Source organism: Scaptodrosophila lebanonensis, unplaced genomic scaffold (genome assembly GCF_003285725.1).
Source record: "Scaptodrosophila lebanonensis strain 11010-0011.00,11010-0021.00 unplaced genomic scaffold, SlebRS2 tig00000098-arrow-pilon, whole genome shotgun sequence".
NCBI classification, from domain to species: domain Eukaryota; kingdom Metazoa; phylum Arthropoda; class Insecta; order Diptera; family Drosophilidae; genus Scaptodrosophila; species Scaptodrosophila lebanonensis.
The window spans coordinates 1,844,489-1,865,428 of NW_022060568.1; the positions used below are offsets into that span (position 1 = coordinate 1,844,489).

General features: G+C 38.4%; 1 protein-coding gene across 2 annotated transcripts in view; it reads left to right on the forward strand.

Moving 5' to 3' along the window:
- The first annotated feature begins 245 nt into the window (after positions 1–245).
- Positions 246–20,940, forward strand: part of LOC115628030 (transcription factor Sp9) — a 47,741-nt gene continuing 27,046 nt past the window's right edge. For both annotated transcript variants that reach the window (XM_030523971.1, XM_030523972.1), the window contains exon 1: positions 246–708. In XM_030523971.1, the coding sequence (XP_030379831.1) occupies positions 595–708 (114 nt within the window). In that variant the 5' untranslated portion in view covers positions 246–594. The remainder of the gene's footprint in view (positions 709–20,940) is intronic.

The window sequence follows — 20,940 nt, forward strand, 5'->3', positions numbered from 1 at the left end:
CTCATGTGAGCCGACGGTCCAACAACAAAAGCAACACCAACAGCAACGTGTTACAGCGTGCAATGCCCAATAACACCAACAACAACAACAACAACGACAGCAAAAACAAAAATAACAAGAGCAGTGAAAAGTGCATAAGCCCTCGAAATATATTCGACTAATCTTTTTTTGTTGCAATTTTTTTGTGTTCTCATTTTATGCCTTGTACGCAAACAAAACAAACCAAAACAAAAGATCAAGAAGGCGAGGGAGCGAGTGAGAGAGCGAGAGAAAAAAAGGAGAGCGCGAGTGCTAGTGTGTGTCCTTTGTGAATCCTGAGACAAAGCACCTCAACCATAACAACAATAGCAACACTAACAGCAATAACAACAACTGTAAGAGTAAGAAGCTGTTTTTAACAATTCTTCGGCATTGTTGCCATCGCAAAGCTTGTACTTAAATTTGAATTTTCTGGTCTACCTGTTAACGGCCGTGTGTGTGCCGGTGTGTGTGTGTGGGCTTGTGCCTCAGCCAAAGCAACAAAACAGAAACAACAGCAACATTGTACGCCTCAAAATCACAGCAACAACAACAACAGCAACAACCACTGCTAAGATGCTAACGGACATGACACCGACCGCCGGTCAATTGTATGGCTCACAGATACCGGCAATGGGCATGAATATCACAAATATCGCAACACATTTGCAGAAGCCACAAGTTAATCCGGTGAGTTAACAAACGCTGTGGACGATCAGTAGAGTGTCTACTGATCTTAGATTAAGATACCAATACTATATACGAGTTTGTGAGGGCCAAAGAATGGATCGCACTAAGCAGATATGGGAAGATCTCGACAAAGAATTCCTCTTAACAGTTGGGAATAGCTGTTCCATCGGGCTGATGTTGGTGTATATGCCCTAAGTTTCATCGGAAATAGCATTGATTATTATTTATATTCATTAAAGCAGCTGTTGGTTCACTTTTAAAGCAAGAAAATATTCTCCTTGATGCAACAGAACGATCATAGATACATTGGAGACACTTTTTGTCACAACAGGACTGTCGTAGATACATTAGAGATACATTATAATTCAACAGCATTGTCGTCGATACATTAGAGAGACATTAGAGAGACATTGGAGATACATTTTCATACAGCAGGACTGTCGTAGATACATTATTGATACATTTGGATACAGGAAAATGATTATAGATACATTAGAGATACATTTTGATACAACAGGACTATCTTAGATACAGTAGAGATACTTTTTGATGTAAAAGAACTGTCAATTATAACTTAGAGATACATTTTGATACAGGAAGACGATCATAGATACATTAGAGGTACATTAGAGATACATTTTAAAGCAACAGGACTGTCATAGATACATTAAAGATACATTTTGTCGCAAAAATGCAATCATAGGTTCATTAAATAAGTCATGCAGTACAACAATATTTATAACACTCATAGATATTTCTCCATGTATCTAAGAGATATAGCTCATTTAGTATTTGACAAATGGAAATGTGCTATAGGATCATAGAGTAACTGAAAGTTTGAAAACGTATTTTACATTAAAAGTATCTTACAGAAAAAAATTCAACATTTGTGAATGGAAGTATTCAATGAATCCTATACCAGCATTTTTATACACAATAGGTATATTTTCATTTAATAGATACATACAAAGAAGTTGTATCTATGTTGTATGTTGTATCTCTCTATCGCTGAGAGTTGTCTCAGATACGTTTTAATGCCACAGTAACAGATGCTTCAAAAAAAGATAGAAAGATGGCAAAACATTGTAAAGATACTTTTCGCATAAAACAATTTTTGTTATACATCTAATGGATACATTTTATGCCACAAAAAAACGACTTCTACGTTTGATGTGGAATGTATCCAGTGCCCTTAAAAGATACATTTTGTGTGTAAAACATTTGAAGTTTTAGGTATAAAGTATTCTCTATAAAGGCCGAGCATCGCTCTATTTTAAAAACGCACTTGGACAGTAACAGATACAAAAGCATCTATTAGCTGAAACAAATACATACTATATAGGTATATATGTCTATAACTTTGGCATTACTTTGTTCTCTCACATTCAACAATCATCGCAAAAATCTCATAGTTGGAATCTATCTCACAGATACGCTTTAGAGCAAAGTGCTGGCAATTCATGTTCACAATCTTTATCCGCAATTGAGCCAAGCTGACACTTTTCAAAGTTATATTTTTCGAAAGTATCTCACAGATACGTGTGAACATGCATGCATCGGTCGCTTTCTTCCCAACGATTTGTCGCCCTGCACGGCATCTCTCAAAAGTCGCCCAAAAATCTGACAAATCAGCCACTTACATGCCATTTGTCATTGAACATTAGCACAACAATAAACAAACAATGACAACAGCCGCAACGACAGCAGCAACAACAATGCCAGCATCAGCAACAACAATAGACAGCAACAACAACAACAACAACAATTGAACGGCATCTGAGTTAACGGCGCTAGACGCGACGCTTCGACATCTCTACAGTAGCGTACCTTTTCAACGGCCCAGTCATGGTACGTTTATCTGTGTGTCTCTGTGTGTGTGTGTGTGTTTGTTCTCCTTTTGTTGGGTGTATGTGTGTGTGTGTGTGAGTGCTTGTGTATCGATGATTGAGCCGAAAGTATCTAATACGGCGGCTGCTGCCCAAATCGATTAGATGCGGCTTGTTCAGCTCCTCTGGCTGTGCCAACGAAATTTCACGCTACAGCTTAGCGCATTCGGGTATCTAGCAGATACATACATATGTACGCATGCACACAAAAAGCGTCAGACTGAGATACTCATCTCACACACATACACTGCCATCCATATGCACATGTAGAAGTATGTTAGAGTGTTCAGGTATGACCCGAAATCAATTATTCTGGGCTCGGTTGAGCCACTTGAGGTGTGAAGCTAGCGATGAAATGATTTTCGTTTTCATTTCATTTCATTTTTGTTCTTGTACATTTTAGAATTTGCGAGCTCGCCAATCTAGATCCGATATAGATATATCGTATTACCCATTTACGGTTAGCTGCATTGACTTTGAGCGATTTGTAGAAGAAGATACGAGTAGGTGCCGACTTTTCTCGATTTTCGTGCACAATTCCTTTTGTTGTTTTGAGAACTGGCTAATTGACTTTTTGCCTGCCCGCTTATCGATATATCTGGTGGATATCTTTGAGCGGAAGCAAACACTTAACGGCTTAGCCGAAATTGAAAAAATTTAACTCAAACGCCTACACTGAAACATTTATAAGTACGGCTCATAAATTCAGAAACATTTGTGGTCACCGCTTAGTAAGGTTGAGGAATAGGGCTAACAAAAGAGAGAAAGATGACCCAATAATTCCTCTCTATTCGAAAACTTTTGAAGCATAGACAGTTGCCGCTTAGCTAGAATGAGCAAAAGGTGTAAAGAAAGAGCTTTAAGGACTCTATAATTCCTCTCAATTCGAAAACTTCTGAACCATAGACAGTCGCCGCTTAGTAAGGTTGAGAAAAAAAGGTGAATGCAAGAAAGAAATCTGCAGGCTCTACAATTCCTCTAATCGAAAACATCTAAAGCATGGGCAGCCGCCGCTTAGTAAGTCTGGTAATTAAAAATAATGATCAGAATCATAAATATTCCGGAGTAGTTGAAAATTGAGGTGAATGCTAATATTTTTCTCCGTGTAAATCATCTGGCTAATGGTTCCGCAAATGCCCATCAATCTGAACTACATTTGGCGCTTTGATGTGGACCGCTAAAACGAAACTAAACTAAACCATATTGTGCCCCCAAATGATTTCCTGCTCGCAGGCAATAAAACACAAAACATAATGATGATTATGACAGAATGCCGTTTTCAAAATAAGCCAAAACACACACACACACACACATATTCGTAAGAAAGCAACAAAGCCAAACAAACCAAAAATAAAAAAAATGTTTTTTTATGTGCGCTTTATTTCAATTTTTAAATTATGCAAATTATTTTTCAAATGCCATAACACGCATGAAAAATGCCCAAACAACATGAACTAAAATTATTATGAAGAGACGATGGCAACGGAGAAAAGATTATAAAACTAATCTCATGCTGCTACGAAGCTGCAAATACCCTTCACTCCCTTCAAAAAACTACACAAAACACGATTATATTCATTTCCTCAATACGAAATACAGGCGAGGTATCTTGAAAAATAAGAATTTTATAATTTAATATCTTTTACTGTCCTGTGAACTAGACTACTCAGCACAAATAATTATTTTCATTCCCTTGATATCTTTAGGATATTTAGGGAGTTTTTTTTTACGACAACTCTATGATGTATGGTCTCTTCGTGGCTGCAGTCTCAGAGTTGCAGAATTCAAGAATTAATGGTCTCCCCTGTCTAACTCTGTTCCTTAAAATCGTACTTTCCAATCACACTAATATGCTCATTCGTTTTGAGCGAAGGGTACAGCGCATAGGTATATGAATGCGATATTTATGGGCTACTCGTATATAAATTTGCTCAGAACTTGAAGCAAAGCCTTTTTCAATAGTTGTCGAAAGAAATTAAAAAAATAATAATAACAATAAATAAAGAAATACTAAATTAAAAAGAAAAGGACAAGTAAAGAGTTGTGTTTTTGCTTATTTATTGATTTCTTTTACCAACAAAAAAGGTCAGTCAACATAACTAATGTTATTCAATTACATTTTAAAATTACAATTTGTGTGGTCGTCAATAGATCTAGAATCTAAATAAACAATACCTAATATTAAATAAATAGAAACAAATTAATGCAATATCAAAGATATCAACATACATATAACTAGAAATATGGCTTTGTATCTCTTTCTCCCACTCACTGCGTTCAATCGTTAAATCAGATTATACACAGAGCTTGGTGTGTACTGTATAGTTAATAACTATATTAATACTTAATACCACAATGGCTTTTAATAATTTGGAAAAATAAGAAACAGACAGTCCGTATTATCTTTTTTAATTCATAAACACCTAGGGAAAAATGCCGTTATATCAACAGCCAGCTATGATGATCACTCGTAAATGGGTAACAAACTATAGAAGCATAATGTTGTCGATATACTATATAAGGTCCTGTTCGACTGCCACATCATCTCAGATTATATAAATATTTAAAAAATGTTGATTTGATAGTTATACTAGAAATTATGTAATACATTTTATAATTCCTTACTAAATAATAACACCGATCGAATCGATTTGCAATTATATATTATATGCTCGTATATACATATATAGTATTTTATACATATTTATACGTTTATATATATTTATTCATTGCTTAAATGGTTTATTAAATATTAAGCTGCGGAAGTTATTTAACGTTTTCCTTCATATTCTTATTCAATAGGATATAGGAAGGCAGACTTAAGCTTTTGTCAAAGAGGCTGGGCATATTTTGGAGCTTTCCTGGCTTAGACCACACACACACACACACACTCTTACACGCACACACACACACACACACACACGCATACAACATAGACACATACGCATAAAATTGATGACTTTGCATGCCTTGGCAATCGCATGACATTTTTAATAGAGTTAGTAACGCCAATAACGCATAAACAAGCCGTTCAAATAGGCGCAAAATTGTTGAAGCAAATGCATTAAGTCAGGCATATAGCAACAACAACAACAACAACAACAGCTGGCTGGCACTGGCACTGGCAACTGCCAACGGCCAACACAAATCATTGGCTGTAACGCCAAACGTAAAGTGCAGACGCCACGCAACTGCGTGCGGCTATAAAATGTAAACCGCAAAACGAAATGTGGTCTAAACGGCGACGGTCAATCGCTTCAACTGATGTGTGTGTGGCTGTGTGTGTGTGTGTGTGTGTGTGTGTGTGCAAGTATGTATGTACATATGTATATGCAGGTAGTATGCATATTGATGGCTGGCCGCAGCATAAGCGTTTATTAAAATTAATACCACATCAATCATTTAACAAACGCGCTGTCGGCCAAGTTCAAAGCATGTTGGCCAGCATCGAAGATGCTAGAGAAGCGGGACTAGAAAGATGTAAGCACGTACCGAGAGTGAGAGACAGTGAGACAGTGAGAGAGGGAGAGAAAGGGAGGGGAGGGAGTGCGAGATGTGGGGTGTGAGCGGGAGGGAGGAGCTAGGGAGCTAGACTCATGCAGGCGCTGTACGGACTACACAGCAAAAAAAAAAAGTCAGTCGTTCAAAGAACAACGATCAACGTCCACTTAACAAAGATTAACTGAAGAAAGCAGGCTTATTCTGGAAAAATTGCTTCAAATTGGTGGCCAGAATTATATTTGGATAGAGATATCATTTTCATATGCTCAACAACTCTAAAAAGAAATTAATCATTTTAATAATTCATGCAGTACAACAATTTTCAGATGCTCACAATTGATTTGCGATTATGTGTACTTTTATGCATCCATATTCTACAATATCTTGCTGCCACATCAATTATTTCGTTCAGCTGGACAAACTCCTTGTAACTGTTCGAAGGCATAATCGTCCTAGGAATATACTGCTGACATAGCATTGGGTAGCTAAGATTATTAATAAATAAGCAATCATTAAACATCATTGCTTACCAGCTAGAAAAAGATACAGAATGCAAAGAAACCAAGCCATATAGAAAGTGTTATTTGTGCTCCCGTTTCTTTTAAATGCACTATCATTTCCAAAAAGCTAGAAATAGGGTTATATTCGCACTATTTGTGCGATTTAGGGGCGCTAATCAGTAGCCATCGATCGATTTAGACACGGAATGAATCCGGCTCGGCATTCCTTATGGGCATGGTCCTATTCCTCATTAGCGTTCAGATTAAAAACTGCAAATCTTTTAAATCTACAATAGTTCGTAGTCCATTCTTCATCTCATATATTGGGGAAACAATTTAGTTAGAACAATTTAAAAGAATATGTTATTAATCGCTGTATTGTAAAACTCTTGTTGATTTCCAATCAGTAGGTCTATTAAAAAATACTTGGTTTAGAATAAATTCGAATTAATGTAGTTTCAATTAATTTAAAGAAAACTTCAATTGTGATCTAGAAAAAATGTTCGCCTACAAATTTGTTTCTATAAAAAAGTGCTTTGAAAACATGGAAGTATTCAATATTGGGTTCAGTGTTTTTTTTTATGTGTACCTTTGTGGCTAGCTATATCGGTTAGATGCGCGGGCTGCTTAAGAAAGTTACACATGCGCATTGGTTTTAATTAAAAGCGTTTAAAAACTTGCCGGCGTCGCAGCAGCAGCAGCAGCAGCAGCAACAACAACAACAACAACTAAAACAACAACAGCAGCAGCAGCGTCAGCGGCGGCAGAAAAAGATGATAAATTACCAAGACAAACTGAAATTAACATTTTTTGCTGTGATGCGGCAGTTGGTGTTGTTGTTGCTGCTGCTGCTGCTGTAAATCTGGACGCAAAAAAGAGGAAGAGAAGGCAAAAGCAGGGGTCACATATGAAAGAAAAATGCGAGAGAAAAGGAAAAGGAAAGAACGTGTTGGATAAAAAGCTTAAAGAAATTATTGAAATGTGCTCAGAAATGAGGCTCGACTTGCTACGACTCCCATACTATATACTATATACTTGTGGATATAGGAGTGTGTGTTTAAATTATTAAAAATCATGCAAAAGTCTTTTTCCCATGAACATCAGGCATAACAGCAACGGCAAGAACAACAACAACAACAACAAGAACAACAGCTACTACTAGGCTGGCATGGGCTCATTTGTTTAGTGTTGTCGGCATAATCAGCATAACAAAAGAAATTAAGCAATAAAATATTAATGAAAATAAAAATACACACAGACAGTGGGACAGACAGACAGACAGTCCGACAGAGAGTTAGACTTACAAGCGGCAAGATCGCCTCGTCATTGACTAATTTTGTGTTTAACGGCGGCAGCCGTCAGCCTTTTTAGCCGCCCTTTTGGCCGCCTTTTGTTGAGGCGCCAGGGCGGCGCGCGCTTCGGCAGCCCTGGAGACAAAAAAAAAAAAAAAAAAAAAAAAAAGAAAGAAAGAAGAGAGAGACGGTACTGAATGGATGGATGGATAGCCGGATGGCTGCATGACTGGATGGCGGGGATCGCTGTCAAAATTGTAGCGTTCAATAGATTTAGTTTCCCGGCCCTCACTTAATATGATTTGCTTTAATGAATTTTCGCTGGCTATTTTCCCCCCTCCCCAATTTCTATTCACAGCTCAACTTGCCGTCGTTTCTTCTTGTTGTTGTTGTAGTAGTAGTTTTAGTGGTTTTTGTATTTTGTGTTTTTTTTTGTGGACTCTGCACACATTTTCACCTTTGACAAAAGGCAAAAGGTTGGCCTGTCGCAATTAACTTGCGTCATTTGGAAAATTAGTTGGCATGATGCTGCAGAAATAAAAGCGCAAGCAGCAGGAGCTGCAAGCAGAGCGGGTGCAGGGGCACAAATAGGAAGGGGCAGTGGCAGTGGCAGTGGTAGAGGCAGAGGCAGGAGCCATTGCGTTTGAAGGTCGCGCGAGCTCTTCAAACGCGCCGCCACAAGCATTTTCAATTGGGTTTCTTTGCTGCGCGCGCGTTCGCTTTTTTTCTGTGTTTTATTTTTCAATTACAATAAAAAGATGCAGAAGAAGAATAGGGGTAGGGAAGGGAATGGAGTGGAGTGGAGTGGAAGGAGGGGGAAAGCAACACGGCCAAAGCCACAGCAAGCACGCACAAAATGCTATGCGTGCTCGCTGGCTGACTTGCACTTTTTCGGCACTTGCATTCATATAAGTATGTATATATGTATATACATACATATATACATAGTATACATACATACATCTGTATACATGCATATAGACAGTCATTCAGCCAGTCAGTCAGTCAGTCAGTCAGTTAGTCAGTGAGTCAGTTGGCAAGTACAAAAGGCTGTATGTCAGTTACTTGGCTGCCAACTCTGAAAATGTTTGCCACTTTGCATTTTACTTGTTCGAGGCAACGTTGCGTATACGCAATGGAAAACAAACTTGTATTTGACGCCTGCAACGCCTGCAATCTGCGGCATATGCTCAAATTTAGATGCAAATTCAATCGACCCTGACCAGAAAATGTCGCAGCACAAATTTCATATCAAGTCAACGATCGCGCAAATTGTGCCAACAATTTCCATTTTTACAGACGACAATAATATTTGGGATACAATAAATGTATGCAGCATTGGAGGACACAACAATCTAATATTATGATGAAATTTAAATACTTTTATGGAAACATACATACATATATTCTTGTTATTAATTAGATATCATTATTGACTTTCCTAAAATGAAGATAGTTCGCCAGTTAGAGCGCAGATCCCTTTGGCCTTAACTTTTCACCCAAGGCTTTGTAGTAAATATTTAAATCATTTTTCATTGTTCGAAGTCTGCATAGATATTGCCTGTAATCAAGAGTTCTACTTAATAGGCAATTTATTTAATTTACTTTTTTAAAACGACTGCCTTATTGGTGAGCTTCGATGCAGTTGAACTCATATACAGGGTATTGCTTTTTCCACTATTTAGATAAGTATATCTTAAGCCTTATATCATCTATATTTCCTGCAAAACAAATTTCAAATATGTGGAAATTGAAAAGAGTAGATGGACGATCAAACAATTGACGTCTAGGCACACGTTCTCCAAATAAACTGTTGCCAACAGTGTTGGGTGGTAATCGGTAATCAATAGTTGCGACTTAGTTTGCTAAATAAACTCGATACTGCCTTAATGGCTATAGGTCTACACGTGCTCTACACACTCACACACCCACAATGGGGAAAAGCAAATAAAAACACCCACTATGGAGCAGAATTGTAAAGCCAAAGTACTAAGTAAGTATGACATAATAAATGTAAAACTAGACACGCCTCGCACTGGCGGACTTGCGCTGAAAGGTAAAGGTCGCCCGCACTCGGGCCTGTCAGCAGTTGTCACCAGCGACACGACTTGTGTCGGTGCAAATTAGTGTTAGCGTTGAATAATACATAGACCTAGAGTGCATAGAGAACTGACTGATGTGCAACGCACAATGCTCACAAATGACAAATATGCTGTATCAGGCAGTCCGTGGAAAATAAAGTGCTTCTTTCTCTCTGTACTCGTATACTTGTATTTTCCCTCTATGCAGTTCTGTTCCCTTTGTCTTACGCCTGCCCCTCATTAGAAGCCCATTCAGACCATTGTTGTTGTTGTTGTTGCTGCTGCTGTTGGTGTTGGCCGTTGGATAATTGCCCCGGACTCTAACACTTGGCTATGTTTAGAACAGTTCATAATATGCATATAAATGGAAAAAGTGGAATAAAATGCTGGCGAGTAAAACAAAAATTCAATTAACATTAGCATTTTACATTTTTAAGCATTTCCATTTTATATCTAAATAGTTGCGAGCCGTGCCGAGAGCATTTGCATAAATTCTATTTGGCATAAATGTTTATAATATTGAACACTTGACGGCAGTTAACACGTGTTGTATGCAATGAAGTTTTCACTATTAATTTTTAACTTACACGCTCGCATGTGTTGAGGGGGTAGGAAAAATGTACATAATACTTGTAGTACTATATATAATCCAGCTGAACATATTTTAATTCTGTAATGAAAATTACTTCCATTTAGTGGAATAATCTAAACAATTACACGCTTAACTGCACACAATTTGTTTTTAATTTTAAGCAAGAAAAATAAAATATAGGTATACGATACAAGAGTAGATAGTCTTGAATATTAATGGATCCTCTGCAAAAGAGTGCTTTAAACATATCGTTAAAAGATGTATGGAATGTGAATAGCTAGATTTGATAATAAACAATTCTGAGAAGTATTTAATCATTTCTTGCCCGATTCCTCATATTGCTGCTTTGAGTTCTTTGTAAACAATACGAACAGAAGTGATTCTTATCGGTTGAAATAACTTCCGGAATATAAGAACTATTAGAGCTATAATGGGTGTTCATACACCCAATAAATTTGCCTTACTTAACCCTAAAGGTTGTTGATATTAAGGCGTCATACAACTACTTAATAGTCCCTTCTGAATATATAGAACAAAATCGATGATTATTGTTTCACAATGGCTTCCATATTACCTTTCTTATAGGTATGTGGCTAATTGATCGTCTATCATAGTCTTATCTTTATTATTAAACAAATCCTTAATTGCTTATAAATATTTATAGCATCTCCCTCAATGTGTTACGTCAAAAATAGAAATCTCCTTGTTGCTCTCAGATTTCATTCTTTGAATAAATCTTTATATGTACATACATATATATACAAGTAAAACAGCTTGTCCTCACTGACTGTAAAAGCTAGGAAGCTGATATTTGTACTCAAGTATCCTATCATAGTGTGTACGCACCACTAAGAAGGGGTTTTGGAAAATTCGAGCTTCAAAGGGGGAAACAGGCTCCAAAATTTGTATGGAAAATCTACAATTTTCATCTGATTAACTTCAAACTCAGTTTGAATACTCTAAGAAAAATTCCAAGAAAAACTGCATAGTTGGGTTTTTTTTTTACATGTTTCTTGTATATACATATTTATTTTCACTCAAAAAGCTTTATAATTCCAAACTTTTGGGTTAGTTCCTTTAGAAACTTTACAGTGTCGGAAGCATATTGTAAATAAAGTTATAATTGAAAGCCAAAAAATACGTAGCCTAGCAAAGACGCGAAAGACCTGCTAGTCAGATATAAAGTTGTCTGCTTTTAATTATTTATTATTGTACTCTTCTGACTTGCCAGTCATCAATTAGGAACCCCCTATACAACACTTCTGATAACATTTGTATTAATGAGGCAGTGTTGGTAAACGTTTAATCTTTCCTACTGCCTAATGCTTGTTACGTTTGACATTTCCGTGCAAACATATTTTCGCAGTCTTGTTTCCGAGTGGTTTAGTTTGTTTTAAAATATTGCGTGTGTGCTCATTTTTTCCGGAATATATTCTGTATTTGTGGGTATTGGGTCATTTCTATTCAGCCATTTTATTTACTCATCCAATTAACTTCAGGAAGGAAATGGATTCTTTGGATGTTCTGCCCAACAATATGATTTTGTTTAACCACGTCATCCATAAGTATAACATATGCAATCAAGAGGCGGCCGAGAATCTGGTGTGTGTCGCCTTTGAGAGACAATTTGTCTTCTTCTTGGTGACAGTGCCGCGAAATGCCAGCGAAAGGTTCACATATACCTTTCTCTATTTAATTCCCTATAACGCGGACTGGCAACGGTGCGGCGCTCTGGAATTTTCCCCACACACTTCGCTCCTCAGCATACCAAATAAGGTGACCATCTGTGCTGGATTTGAGTTGGGAAAGGTGACGATTATTCGCACCGATCTGGACTGCCGAAACACCCACCATGACCTGGTCGGGCACACGATGCAAGTGAATGGCGTTGCTTGGGTGTGCATGGGTCGGAGAATTATAACGGTCAGCGATGATAAATCCTGCATTGCTTGGAACATAAATGATGTCAGAGGATCGAAGATAAAGGCCAAATTCAATCTGGGATCGGAGGGCAAGGCCGTGTTGTCCCATCCACGATTTGAGTGCACAGTGCTGGTCGCCGAGAAGCAGGGAAATGTCTTTCTCATCAATGTGCGCAGAAAACATGTGTATTTGATTGTCCAGACACCCAAGGCTCCGCTTACTGGCATTACTTGGCTACCGCAAGGTAACAAATTGTACATAACGACCATGGTCGCGGGCGAGGTCTATAACTGGGACATCAAGAATCCCCTGCAGATGACCGATGCCCGGCACGGGGTTGCCGACATCTGTTCTAGCCGCGCCATCAACGAGGTGGCCTTTCTCAGTTACCAGATACCAGGAGATCTTAGGCTTACCCGTCCGCACTCGACATTGCCGGGAATCAAGTATCCAATGGAGAGCTATGGAGGCGTGCAATGGTACCCGAAACGGCCATACCTTTTGACGGCCGCCTCCTCCAATAAGCTGATGTTTTGGAAACTTCCGCACCTTTAACGCCAGCAACACCTTTTGGCAACCACAGACTGAGCTTCACCGTCATCTTCACCTGTTCCGCTTTTTTTTTTCTTTTTTTTTAATAGCCCCTATTTTAAATTTGTCCGATCAGCAGCTGCAGCACGATCCTTCCATTTCCCCTGCAGTCTTTCACCTTTTGTGTCCAGTTATCGCACAAAGCGTGCTAAATAAAATGCAGTTAAGGCGAGAATTGCGTAAGAAGGAAAGCGACTCTTCAATTTTGTTGACACGAACTCAAAACGATCGAGTAGATGATTTGACAGCAAGTTAGTTCATGAGTTAATCAATTTTAATGCGGCAGTGCATTGCCAACAACAAGAACAACAATCGTTTCTGTTACGTAGTTAGTCAACGTTCAGCATTTACACTTCATCGCCATTGTAGTCGCACAGTGGTGCCAATATTTGAGTCTATTCAAAATACATACAATGTGTGTAGAAATGGCCATTCGGGAAATGTTGCCCAGCTATTGGGTGGAATGGGAAGGACAGTAAGTCTGGTGTGCCTGCTTAGAGCGGAGAGAGAGTTATATGTATATAGAACTTTAAGAAATGTAGAAGTCTGACTTTGAATATAAATAAATAAAATAATGTCTTGGACGAAGCATTGGTTTCTCAATCTAACATTTGTTTATATTCCTATATTCAATTACTTGAAGTTTTTCAATATTTAGTAGAGGCTTGCCAGGATAAATAGAGGATACATTGTTCTTACATTCTACAGCCCTTTCTTGAGAGCTCACATTGTCTTGATGGACCTGCTAAACTCTTCTATCATCTGCAGTCTAGCTCTAATTAAACATTAAATTTATTTGAGCTAGAACAAAATCTATATAATTTGCTAAAATTCCATAAGCATTGCAATAATATTTGAAAGAAAATTGTACAGAAATCGCTTTCTTGGAGTTAGTCACAGAATGATAAAATTTTGCAAGCGAATTGGAGGCACTCGGATAGCCTCTGTTTTGGCACCACTGTGCGGCGTCGTCAGTCTTCATTTGGCAGCTTGGGCTGGCGCAGGCGCAGGCGCAGCGTCGAGTTGGCCGGGGAGCAATCAATCGATTGGAATTGTTTGATCGTGTTGTAAATTTGCTTTTTGACTTGGTGACGGCAACGACGAAAAGACGGCGGCGAAGGCGACTCAGTTGCTCTTGTTGTTGTTGTTATTAGCTGGCCTTATGGGGCGCAAGCGATTGCAGCAAAGTTATTTATTTATATGTATTTTTTATACAGCGTTGTATAACTTGATCAAAAAAAAAAAAAAAAAGGAAACAACAACAGAAAATACCAGAGCGGGCGCAACAGATCGAGTTACTCGTTTAAAGTTTTCAGTTTGCAGTTTTGTGCTCACCGAATGAAATGATTTATCGTCTGAATTACAGATAATTGTGATAATCATACCAAAAGGCAGGCGCGCGATTTTATTTTGCTGTTCTTTTTTATTTCGATTTTTATTTTATCGTCGGGCTTACTCGTACACACATACATACATACATATGTATGTATGTATGTACATATGCTTGAAATCGATATATAAAATCGAGCAGCGAACAGCCATATAAGTGAGGTCCGTTTGTGCGTGTCTAAAATGCATAAAACTTTGCGTTGTTTTTAAAAGCGGATTTCGCAAATTCCTCGCACACACACAGACACACACACACACACACGCAGACATTTGGAAATTATATGCCCAAATAAAAAGGAGCAGCAACGGTAATAGACACACATAAGTATGAACATGGACATGGTAGATGGGACAAAGGCAATGGGATTCAGAATGAGAATGAGAATTGTGCTACATTGTGGCCACGGATATTTTGGCTTTACGCTTTCGGCTTTCGTCTCTAAGCGGCTCAAGGGTCAGCTGCATTGTTGCAGACACATAATTTGTTTGCTTTGCCCCTTAACGAGTGTGCCAGTGTGTGTGTGTGTGTGCTTGAGTGTGCGATGTGTGATTGTTATGGCGTTCGCCATTGTCCGAGCTGAGATAACAAGCCAGAGCCAAAAACACACACTCATCACCGCCATACAGTCAAACTTCTGTATAGTCGACATCTATAGAACGCAATGGCGAGTTTTCTAGAACGGATTTCCAACAGAACGTTTGAACCTCTCTTTCAGAAAATGTGTTCTGAAGCATTGTGCGCCAATTCACTTTTTTATACGGGTAGTATGTGGGTTCAAAAATAATTCTCTCATATGAAACAAAAGTATCATCATCTTTTCCATGACCGTGATCATCTCATGTTATTTTATACACAAATCTTCCCTATATATGTAGAGCATTGGCATTTAAATTATTATACTATTATTTTATATCTCTCATATATCATATAGAGCGATGAACGTTTTTTAATAAAATTTGATTTTGCCGAGCTTTTTTATGGTCTTTAAGAAAAATATACTTATATCATTTCTTGGACGAATCCTTTCAATATATTGTGTTGGAAAAATATATAGAAATATATTCTGCTCTATTAACTGAATGAACAAAGCTCATTTGACAAAAAGTGAAATCATCTCAGACTTTGAATAAGTTTTTCCTCGAAATCTCTCTCTCTCTCTCTAGTCTTTATCAACATTTGAAATTCTTTCAATGACAAAAGGGCAAAGTATCAGATATACTTGTAGAATGCGTTATTATATATCATAAAATATTTAGTATTGTTTGTTTTCCATGAAACTAGTTCTTATCTCATATCATAACTATGGAAATGAAGGCAATTAAATAAAGATAGCAGATCTCTACTCTCCAGAGAATTTATCTTCTGCTTTGTGTTTTCATGTGCTTGATTTATCTGGGGAAAGAGGTAGACAAATATAATAATAATCAATTGTATTCTTCCTTTGAACCATTTGTAATAGATTGTAAATTCTAAAGAAAATGCACTCCTGATATGTGCCGTACTTCATATAGAAGCTCTTCTGTGGCAGTCAGTCTAGTGTGCCCTCTTTATGAATTATGCGCAGTAGTTGGCCAGCAGTTTGTTTTCGTTACGGCTATTTAGTGCTCTCTACAAAGCACTCGAACGGATCGGGATCGGGAATGGGACTGGGACTGGGATCGGGGCACACATTGAATGTAAAGCGCCTTAGTTTATTTGCTTAGCGGCTTAGTCGAGTAATGCGTCCTGTTTGTGAGCCAGCCTGTGCTGTATGTATATGTGTGTGAGTGTCCCTATGTGTGTGTGTGTGTGTGAGAGTGTAACAATGCTCTGCATGTTGATGGATGTACAAGGGTCTGACAGTTTTTCAATGCGTGCGAGTGAAATTCTTATGGATTTATTTTAGTGCTCGTTTCTGTTGCTGTTGCGCATTTTATGTTTTTTTATGTGGCCATATATCTTGAAGTGTTGAAGTGTGCTGCAAAACTGACGAAATGACTAACTGGCTGACTGACTGACTGACTGACAAACTGACTGACTGATGGACCGACCATAGAACGGAAACGAGCGCCGCGCTGTAAAAGTTTTTAAGTTTAATTGCACATTTGGACTTTTTACAGCTTGACGACCGCCCCAGTCGCCAGTGCAAATATTTTACAAATGTCAAAGCCAATGCTGCTCTAAAATATGTAGTTTTATTTATTAACTGTAAACCCGCTGTCCTCGTTGTTGTTCTTCACTGCCTGCTGCTGTACGAGTTTCTATACATACATACATACGTGTCTGTATGTGTGTGTGTCATGTGTCAGCTGATTTCTTTGGCGTGGCCAAAACGCATTGATTTATACGATGTTGGACTGTATTGAGCTGCTTTGGGGCGTTGATTTATGAGGGAGAAAGGGAGAGGTAGAAACAGAGATATATACATACATACATATGTACATATGTATATAGAGAAGTTATGTTTAGCTTGAAAATCTGGGCTTTATTAGTGAATATCTGTAAATGTTAAATGTTATACATACCTACATACATATGTAACTAGTGCTGTCTTGCGGTTAATAAAAATAAAGCATTTCGACTTCGTTGACCTATGCTGTAATGCTTTCCTTTTAAAACGTCTTCCAACAGACAAACGGGCAATCAGACAGTTATATAGAATAAATGTGTATATAGACAGGAGGAGGAGAATGGTTTCATCAGCTCATATGCCTAAGTTGATCTACAAAATATGAACAAGTCAACATCACGACTTGTTCCGTTTCATCAGTTCACAAATAGTTCGATTAAGTACTTGTTCATGAACTAGTTCGCTTTCCCAAATGATAAAACTAAGTCATATTAGTTGCGCAGATTGGCAATGGACATCATTTGGGACGCTTCGAAGCAGTTCACATCAATTGTGACATCAAATTGGGAGCTAGCTCGCGAACTAGTTCATTCCTATACGGAATCAAATTAATTGATTTCGGATCAATTAGTGTTTCATTTTTGAAGAATAATTAAATATGAAGGTTTTTATAGAAACCTTCTTCTCACTTTCTGCATCGTTTGTTAGCGAACTAGTTCTGTGGCGTCCATTCAGGAATTTCCAAATGAATTCCAACGCTGTTTCTCAATCGCATGCATTTCAATGCACAGCCCATCAAAACTGTCAATTCTTCATGCTATTTAGTACAAACGTATGTACATATGTACATACATATATACGATATATGTATGTGGTATATCAATGAATGAAAACTGATGTTGTTGTCGGCTGGCTCCGGTTGTTGTTTGTTGTTCTCGCAATGTGGCGACAGAAACCACACAACCACAGTGGCAGCATTTGGCAGTAGTTGTAAATATTGTGTTAAACATTAAATGAAGTCGTTAAAATTATTTAATGATGCACTCGTTAGTCACTCGCGTTGACAAGTGAAGCGGTGCTCAACGCCGACGCCGACGCTGACGACGATGCAGACGCTGTGGTTGGCGGCGGTGCCGGTGGTGGTGGTGGTGGTGTTGGCTGCTACTGTAACGCTGCGGTGCATGCTATTGAGGCATGCAAGCGGCACGGCGGCTTGGCGGCTCGGCGGCTGCCATGTGGCAAGGGATTCATGCTGCCGCACAACCACACATCACACGGACGGTTGACGTCGGCGGCTGCTGTCAAAAAGAATTGAAAGGATGTTTGATGGCATGCTAAATTGACAAATGCATGCAAAACACTTCTATCTGCTTTGCATCTGCCACATTTTTCATTTGCCACTAAAAAAGAAGACGCACGACACCAGAAAACCAGCAAACCAGCAAACCATCAAACAGGGGGCTTGCAACTCGAGTTGCGTGTAACTTGCCATGCAATTGCCCTCCACACGCAGACAATCTGCCAGTTGCTGCATGTTGCACTTAGCAGGTTGCAAGTTGCTCCTTCTGCCGCTGCTGCTCTCGTTGGGCCTTTTGCAAATTGAAAACGTTTTTAATTTAATTTGAAATGTTCAGAGCAATTAGTGCAATCTGTAGATGGCCAGCAATCCACAAACGAAACAATTTCCAGTAGATGGATACAATGGGACTCGATAACTGACACAATCGCACAAAATATTCAACAAAATAATTTGCATTTTCATTATTTTGATATTCATTCGAAAAAGGACTTGCTCTTTCTCCAGAATAAGAAAACTAGAGCGCATATAAAAAAAAAAAACAAAAAACTCTTTGAGAACCATTGCTGGAAAATGGAAATTTCCTTATACACACAATTTATTAATATATTTGCTATAAATATATGTATATATGTATACACATAAAATTTAACATTTTTACATATTACAACATTTCATAAAATCTTTACCTTTGCTGAACTTCTTGGCTTCATCCCCATCATTCGAGATGCCACAAGTGGCTGTACATTTTTGATCCAAGCTGCCACAACAACAGCAATAATAAGTGCAAGCTATATGTAGTCGTAAGGTCAACTTGGCCGCATTATCAACGCCAACCAGTCAGTTAGTCGCTTAGTCACTTAGTCAGTTAGTCGGGCAGCCAGGCAGTCAGTGATTCAGTCAGCCAGCAGGCAAAGGCAAAGGTAAGTTGCAGGAACAGCAACCAGCAACATCTTCTTCATTGCCATGCTGCAAGCGTTTCGTGCATAAAAGCGTGCGACACACACACACACACACATACACAGAGATAGAGACACACACAAACAACTAACATATAAACACAAAAGCTGAGCTTTGGCGCCTTAAGCCACAATAACAACAATAATAGCAACAACTTCACTGCCTTTGCCCAGCCTTAGCGCTTCATATTGTTGTTGTTGCTGTTGTAGGTGCAACACTGAACATTGCTGTTGTTGTTTTAGTTGTTGCTGCTGGCAGGCAGGCAGGCAGGCAGGTAGGCAGAGTAACCACAACAGCAACAATAGCAACATTGCCGCTGCTTAAGATGTATCTGTTGTGATTACCACCAAGCTAGCGTGTACTTAAGCATTTTATATGGTTGTTGTTGTTGCTGGCATGTCCTTGCAACACACACACACACACACACGCACGCAGGGTATACACACAAGAATTGGGCGCGCGTTGAAATGGCGTTGATGATGTTCATGTTTCATGTTGTTTTGGCTTGATGAAGCGCAAGCGATTATCCCCCCCTGCTAAATGTGAAACGAACTCCACTCAACCCCACTCCCCGACTCGACTCGACTCGACTCTACCCTACTCCACTCTACTCGACGCGACTCAACTAAACTGAAGTGAACTCAATGGAACAGCATAAACAACAGCAACAAGAGCTTGAGAGCTTGAGAGCAGCAACGTTTTGGCCAAGAAAATTGATTGATTTGCCACGGCACGGACGCGATCTGCAACATAAAGTTGGCGAACGTGAAATCGCGAGACTTGCAACATTTTTTTTCTACATTTTTAATCTTTTTTTTTAAATTTTTACTTTATTTTTTTTAAATTTTTTTCTGCCGGCTAAACAAGTTTCAATTTCATTTCTGCTTGTGCCTCACTTTGAGATACTCTTGCCAGATACACAAAAAAAAAAAATAAATAAAAATAAAAAAAATGTAGCGACAAAAATTGCGCTTCTTTGATGGCAACTAAGACGACAACGACAACGACGACGACAACCACAAAGACAGCAACAAAGATGATGAAGGCGATGCTGGCTGGCAATGCCAAAACGCACATCAAACGCGCTCTGGCGCATGGCAAAAAGTGGGCGTGGCAGTTGCATGTCTGCCAAAAACTGCTAAGCATAGCACACACATTTATATGTACTATATATATAGCTGTATATGTATACAGTTGAATTTCCCTAACTTGATGTTATAGACGATAGAAGCACTTTTCTTTTGATTATTTGTTCAACATTTAGTGTTGAAGTTTTTCATTTTAGAACAATATTCGATAGTGCGACTTCTAAGGCTCGAACTACCTTAAAATAAAGCTGTTAACAGTTTTGAATTTCTTTCATTTCAACTGCTAATGTTAACACTATTTATTTTTTCAATGAATAACAAATGAAAAGCTCGCAATCCTCAGCATATACCTCTATAGAGGTCTGCAGAACTACTTTCAGAGAACAAATCAGGAATTTCTTAGCTAAATCGATACAAAAAGTTGTGTTTTAAGTAGGTACTTTTTTTTAAATTGGGGATTACTGTTATGCACTGTAAATGGAGAATTCATGTCTCTCCCACACAGCTGTAGCCTCTCTTGAATTCCTAAGTCAAGTTCTAAAACGCCATATTTACCTTTCGCAGTTAATTGAAGCACAATTTTTTCTGGAAATGCGACTTTTCGTATTTTTTTCAAAAAGATTTCAGACTTTAGAAGATCTAATTGAAATTTGAAGTACGTTTTCAGACGTTGTCTATCAATTTATACATGAATTGCAGATCTCCTCTAAAATCACTGAACTCTATAAATAAATAATACTTTCGAATTGCTTGATCGCTCAACTGCCTATAAATATATTTTAGAAACATTTAAAGGTCGATT